The sequence below is a fragment of the Cornus florida genome, unplaced genomic scaffold, assembly GCF_030987335.1.
Source record: "Cornus florida cultivar Cherokee Brave unplaced genomic scaffold, ASM3098733v1 CherokeeBrave_3.0.0_Hap2_Chr06, whole genome shotgun sequence".
Taxonomy (NCBI): domain Eukaryota; kingdom Viridiplantae; phylum Streptophyta; class Magnoliopsida; order Cornales; family Cornaceae; genus Cornus; species Cornus florida.
The window spans coordinates 45,339,647-45,347,257 of record NW_026775576.1 but is presented as its reverse complement, the minus strand read 5'-3'; the positions used below and the strand labels follow the sequence as shown (position 1 = coordinate 45,347,257).

Below are 7,611 nucleotides of genomic sequence, written 5' to 3'. Positions count from 1 at the left end.
ATAGTGGAAAGACTAGGACATGCGGTCTCTAGACCAAGCAAGTATTTTCGGGTAATTACGACCCACAAGGTACCACCTAGTGCGCACTTATGACTTAGAAGACTTTTATCTCCGTACTAGAGCCAAACCCTAGCCACCACATAATTTATGTCATCACAAGCTTTCCAAATTAAATCAATAAGTTCAAAACTTTTGCAAAATCAAATGCAAGTTACCATATTCCATGCACAACTAAGGTTAAATTCACCTAATTCATGTCATAGAATTCAAGTCTAAATAGCATATGACAAGTTACGCCTTCAATATGTAATTTATACACAAATTAAGAATACTTCAGAACAATTGAGCCACATTACCATCCTAAGCCACAAGCACTAAGTAAGCTTCAATTTAGTAACTAGCTTCCAAAGTAAACAATTATGATATTTTAACAAGCTATATACCTACACAAGATACATTTAAAAAGACTTTGCAAATCAATGATACTCTAAATCATATTAATCCAATTAGCATTTTAAGCGGCCATGAGTACTAATTATACATCAAGTTAGTAGCATGCTCACAAGGTAATTAGAATACTATATTTTAAGAGATTTTCAACCTTATTAAGGAAAGTCACTAGATTTCAAATCTATCCCAAATAACCTCAAATTAATAGATGTTAAACAACATACCATGCTCATTGCATATATCAAATCAAAAGAGCAAAATGTGCAAGACATCATCCTGTAGATTTTAATTAATTTAAATTAATTAAATATCTAATTTTTCAAAGTTGTTCAATTGATCCTAAATAAATATATAACAAGAACTAAGTCATGGTTATGCCATATATCAAGTCAAAAATGGAAAACAAGCATTGTACAATTAAATAGAATTTAAATCAAATTAAATTCATTTAAATCTCTAGATTTGAAAACTCATTTAAATGGCTCCAATTAATTATATAACAAGGATCAAGTGAAGGCCATTCCATATACCAAGTCAAAAGTGAATTATATGCAAGTTACAACAATCATTAATTTTTCAAATTAACATTAAAAAATGCAAATCACTTATATTCCATTACAAAAGCAATTAAAATCACTTGAAAAATAAACTATAACACCCCCTACCTCAATAGATAATTGAATCTCTATAATCCCAAGTAACCAAGCTCAAAAATGGAAAACAAGACAAGGGTTTTAGAGAGGAGAGCAAGAGGAAACTTTTGTCTCCTAAGGTTTTAAGTCTAAGGTAAATGGAAGGCTCTCAAATATTAAGGTCAAAGCCTAAGCATCAAGCTCCTCTAATGGTGGCTAGGGTTTGTGGTGAAGAAGATAATGTTACAACTGAGATTAATTGTAAGTGGAAGAAATAGAAATCCTCCACTCACTATGTGATCTTACACTATCTCTCTCACACACACTAATGCAAGACCAATTTGTGAGCCTACACTTGTCACAAATCAACGGCTCCTTCTTAGGCTTAATCTCAAGCCTACACTTGTCAACCATCTAAGCCAACAAGTGCTCCAATCCTAGGCCAACAAGTGGGTGAATCTTGACCTTCCAAATGTCAATAAATAATGCTTCCAAGCCTCCCCACCCAAATGCCGATAAGTGGCTCCATGAGAATATGACACTTGTCACATTTTCCAAGAATTGTAAAAAAGTCCTTTTTTTAAAATATCTTCCAAATTAAATTACAAAATGGTCCCTAAGATGGAAAAAAATTACTTTTTTTAACTACACTAAAACCCCACAAGTTAAGAATAATTACAATAAAATATACATCCATGCCCCTTTATGAAACAAGTAAGCAACTAGCATGCTTTTCTACAAAAGTAAAAATACCAATGTCATGAAAATCAAATATCAAGAATGCATGCAGAACCGGAATCAAATCCGAGCACAAGAAGTAAGGTTATGCAAAGAAAAATGATAAACGGGAAAAAGACAAAAAGTGAATGGTGTCGAAAAAATAAAAACGTGGAATTGACGCGGTCCTCAAAGAAAGTTATCAATCCAAGGGAAAAAGTCTCGGAAACTATTGCAGAGCACTCAAGACGATACTAAGTGATGAGAAACCGAACTCAGAAAGGAAAAGATCAACGAAAAAAAAATATTCGTGAAAATCTGAGAAAAAGAAAAAGAAGAAAAATGACCGGGTCATTACAAGTAGCTCATCCATATACCTCATTAACTTTAACATAGCTTCCGTACGTTTTACTGGTCTCCAAGGTGTGCAAAAATCCGTCACCTGCATCCACATATCCTTATAAAGAAGTTTTGATTTCTTAAAATGATTTCATCGCTGGCAATATCCTTGAAGAGTTCTTACACCGCTTCACTAAAACCCAATTTGTTACTTATGACTCCGTCTTCTTCAAGCAATTCAACATCTTCTGCAGAGTCCAAGAGGATGCTTATGGTGACAGCATGTGATGTGAAGTAGTTGTCAATACTGGGATAACAATACTCGAATACAATGAAGTTTCTCAATAATAATTCAATAGATTCATTGATAGAGAAACATGGGATTTTAAAATGAGCTCTTCTCCACAAACAAAAGCAACGACGATCCGTGCTAAATATAAAATCAAATAGGCTTTCTCTTCTAATACGTGGCCTAAACATGACTCCTACACTCGGGAATTTTGTTGCACTGTATTTGAATGTAGGTTTCTCTTTGTGTTGCACAATATCGATGACTTCTGCAAAGGAGATTGGTGGGAAATGTGTAAAAAAATGGAGTATGTGAAAAGGGGAATTGTTTTCTAGGTTTTCTATTTCACCAACAATATTTTTTAGTGCCATCGTATCTCCAAACAATGAAAGGACACATCTACGGAGGGAGACTGGGCCGCGCCTTATAGTAGTACTACTTACCTGGATAGGTTCCACTGTTAGCCTGAACAATTCTTCAAGAACGAAGAAGGGGATCTGGTTCTTGAGCAATAGCAGGTCGCGTCTGACTTGATCGTACTTCAAATGGTTCTGCAAAATTGTATCTAACATCTTTACGTATTTCTTGTAAATAAGTTCAATTATGAAGCAACCATCTTATTGGGGAAACGGAAGTTTTTAAAACTTTATAAGGATTTTCAAATAAAGATCTTGATTCATGTGTAGAGACAAGTTCTATGCATGAAGAACATAATGATACATTCAATTTAGGGATAAAAAACTTACATTATGGTTTAAGTAAACCTTATATCTCTCCTATAAAGTGAATGTTCTCACTTATTGTAGTTCCTTTTGCAAGATGCTTTCTCTTTGAATCTCCATCTTCTTAGTAATGATCTTACTTTTAGGAATCACCCATAAGCCTCCATGAATGACCTTGGAAAGCTAGGCTTGTGGAAGCCTCCATTAGATGAGAAAACTAACCCTAAAATTTTAGAGGGAGAATATTTTCTTGTCTTCTAAAATTATTTTACAAAACGTAACTTAAAATATACATAGACTCTATGTATATATAGGCAACATAAAAATAATAATTAAAGACATTATATTGTTCTCAATCTCTAAAAGTAACGTGATATCTCAAATCTAATAGAATTCCAATATCAAGTTCGGTTATGAGTGAGAATCTTATTAGGCTTATTATTTTATTGGCTACTATGAATTAATAATTGGTCCGGTCCATGGACCCAATTAAATTAATTCATTAATTAATTTCTACTCCATTACAAGAAATTAATTGAACTCTAATTAAATAATAAATAATCTTTAAGTCAATGTTGCACTTTGACCCCTCTATGCATAATTAGTAATCGAATAAATAAAGCCATCAACTCGACTACTTAATTAATATATTTATTTTGGTACCTTTGATTATTTTCAGCTTGATCATAATAAAATATTTGTTTGACAAAAATAATAATTTAAATAACTAAATATATAATAAATCATTTTGTCTAAAAACACACGAAGGCCTTCGAATTTACTTTGTGATCAACCATAATCAATACAAAATAAATTCAAGTAGCAATGATGCAAATATTGCAAATATAACTCTCTAACTATTAATTACATAATTACCCAAAGTGTCGGTCTATGGATTCCAAAGATTCCGCTGAATAAATCAAAGTAATTACTAATTAATAAAAGAGTCTATATTTCTCTCATGCTTAAGTGTTAAATGTCATGACCAAGATAGGAAGGAATTGTATATGACGGCTTTCGCAATATATCTCAACCTAACGCGAATCCAGTTCAAGTCTTAGTTAATAATGAGTCCGTCCATAATTACCGACTATGAACAATTTATGATTACTATTTATATTCATGTATTAATCACCATCAGATACATATATAAATATCTCTTGTAATTAAGTGGACACTATCAATTCCAAAATGAATTGAAACATAATACATTGAATTCACCAATTATATAAATTATAAATATTTCAGATATGTCAGGAATATATGTCACTATAATCAAAATAAGAATTTGCTATGCTAGGGCATATAAATCCCAACAACTCCCACTTGCCCTTATAGCCAATTCGAATTACATCTAACTTGATCGGTTGATCAACTATACATCAACCTTCGCAATAGCACGAATCATTGTAAAATAGGGCTATTGGTCGGGTAAGTCGAACCACTGGGACTGCGCTAGTCTATGGCGACCTAAGTGTCTAGAATCGTTCTTAGAATGATAAGGGGTAATAAAGGGTTTGTTTGTTTGTCACTGAAACTACGAATTCAGAATGCATAAAACGATAAATTGAAGGAGATTAAAAGGAGTGAAACTTAGGTGGAGAGGACTAGGGAAATGAATCCACCACACACCTCATAAACATGCTAGCTTGCAATTTAACTTGGGGAACTACTTATGTAAATGACCATGATATATAGAGATGTATGATAACTACACTATCTTCAAGAAGTTCATACAATCAGAGCTAAGTATAAACCATCTAAGTATAATCCCCTAGGAATGGCCTATCAAATCCCTTCCTTTGTATGGTAAATGCACATGTAATCAAAGACTAAGTATAATCCATCCACGGTTGGTATGAACCATCTACCTAACTACATTAAACTAGGGGTGTAGTATGGTTTATCGTTCCTAGGAATGGACTATCAAAACATTCACAAAACATGCCAAGAAAACCATTTCATATTCTCATCTCCATTCTAACTATGAAGATATAAGCCCTATAATCATGGAAACATACAATCTAAGACAAGATGATACATTTAACACAATCATTTATTGAATTGAAGAACATTTAGAACATGTGTAAGTCTCTAGAATATGAAAAAATCACAAATACACTTCATTCCCCAAATTAAAACAAGATTATAGCATGCTTACAAAGGAGGCTTCATCACCTCCCTAGATGGAGGTTTAGTTACCCATTGATGCACTAGAGGAAGGAGAAAGCAAAGCCTTGACCTCCATTTTCGAGCTCCCCTCTTCTAGCTCCAAGAACACACCTTTCTTGCTCTCTTCTCTCTCCTCTAATCTTGTAGAATGAAGCTCAATCTCTTATGTGGCCTTGCTTCCCTTTATTAGATATCTTATCCACTCCAAGAGGCTACCAACCAACATCTCCAACCACTTCATTAAAGAGGAAAACAAAATGAAGAAACCAAGGTGCAAGTGGGCTGAAATGAGCCATTTCCGAAGGGCATTCTGCCCAAAATTCGAGCACTCTAAGCAAGGCCTCGAGTACTCGAATTTAGTGTAAAAAGCTCCATGCTTCACTTGCTCCGCCCAGACCTACTTTGATGAAATGGCCATAACTTTGCGCTCCGAACTCCGAATGACAAACTGTTTGAAGATTTGGAGAGCTAATTCAGAGCTTTAAATACTTCATGTTTGGTGGAGATCCAATTCTCAAGGATAGTTGGTCGAAAATGAAGATCAAGGCAGAATTTCATTGCTACTAGGCAGTTCTGCGCACCTCTAGTAACAAGGCCATAACTCTCTGATCCGAGCTCCGAATGACAAAATGTTTGAAGATTTGGAAAACTGATTCAGAGCTCTAAATCTTTCATGTTATGAGGGAAGTCCAGTTCCCAAGTTTTCAAGGTCAAAATGGCGAGCAAAGTTCAGGATCCACTGTTGCCAGAAATTCAGCCTTGTGCCTTTTGATGGCCAAAACTCCACAAAGCCTTGATTTTGCTCCTTTTTTGGCAAATGGACCTAAAAATATATACATACACATAAATGAAGATAATCTACTTAAATTAACATACAACGGACTTTACTAATGTAATTTAGGGCGCTTGAATATACAATATTCGGCGCTTATCATAACTCCCATGTTATCCAAATGACGATCAAAAACTATTGATCCATGACACCTTTGTTAATAGATTAACAAAGTTGTGTTCCAATGCAATGTTCTAGCCATGAGTACATTTTTCTTACCAGACAATATCATATAAGACATGATACTTCCTCTTAGTGTACCTTGTTCCTTTACTGAGCCTTGAGTTATTGGTTTGGGCTACTTATGCACTATTTTCGCAATATAGCTTGATACGCAGGCTAGTATGCTCCATAATCTCTAAATCAGTGAGATCAAACCAAAAGGCTTCCTTTGTTGCCTTTAAGGCTGCAATGTACTCCACCTTCAGGTTTAAGTAAGCAGTTGAAATCTGTGTAACAATCTACCAACTGATTTTTCTTCCATTGAGTGAACATACACCAAGTCATGAACCTCATAGTATCTACATCTGATTAAAAATCAGAACTAGCATACCCAACTGGGACCACATCATCATATCTATAAATGAGTATGAGATCATTGGTTCTCCTAAGGTATTTTATGATATTTTTCATAACAGACCAACTATCAGTCCAAGATTGAACTGATATCTACTGACTATCCTTACATTGTAGCGAATGTCCTGTTTGGTATAAACTATGGTATAAATGATACCCCTACATGACGAATCATATTATTCCAGTCTCATTTGCTCAATCTCCTCTCCTAGTCTTGGAAAACTACTTACTAGATAGAGTAATCCATATCAATAAAGTAAGAACTCATTCTTTGAGTTTTGCATACCAAACCTGGTCAAAACTTTATCAATGTAGGATTATTAAGATAAGCATATTTTCCTTTTAACCTGATCTTGTAAAAGCTTGATCCTAGGAATATAGTTTACATCTTGAAGATCCTTCATTTCAAAGTAATTGAACAACTACCTCTTTACTGATGATGAAACTTCCACATCATTATAAATAAGTAGGATGTCATCAATATATAGAATTAGAAAAAATAATGACATTATCCTGTACACACATGGTTCATTCACTAAGAAATCTCCTGGTATCCTTTGGTAGATTAACTTGCCTTCCATAGGTATCACCCTACTATAAAGTTCTACAAGATCCCAGATATTATTAGAATACATAGATTTCAACTTTGATTTCATAGCAACTTGCCAAAACTATCTATATCCATATCGGTTCACGTTTCCGTGTAGCTTATTGGGTCCAACTTATGTTTAACAGGGATGTCTATAACGGTCTCACCTAAAACATGATTTTGTCGGATTGGATGATAATCCTCCCACTACATTAATGTAACGATGCAAGAATTTATGTACTATATAATGCTGACACATCAATAGTGAATTCATATATAATTCTTAATCTCTA

At 34.1% G+C, this 7,611-nt stretch overlaps 1 protein-coding gene across 1 annotated transcript; it reads right to left on the bottom strand.

Moving 5' to 3' along the window:
- Window positions 1–2,318: 2,318 nt before the first annotated feature.
- On the bottom strand, window positions 2,319–2,999 carry LOC132314013 (uncharacterized). Its single transcript, XM_059812938.1, has one exon. It carries the CDS (start codon window positions 2,997–2,999, stop codon window positions 2,319–2,321), a length of 681 nt encoding a protein of 226 aa, XP_059668921.1.
- Between the last annotated feature and the right edge of the window lie 4,612 nt (window positions 3,000–7,611).

Bases quoted from the DNA above. Each gene is read 5' to 3' on its own strand.
- LOC132314013 (XM_059812938.1), bottom strand. From the start codon at position 2,999: ATGTTAGATACAATTTTGCAGAACCATTTGAAGTACGATCAAGTCAGA.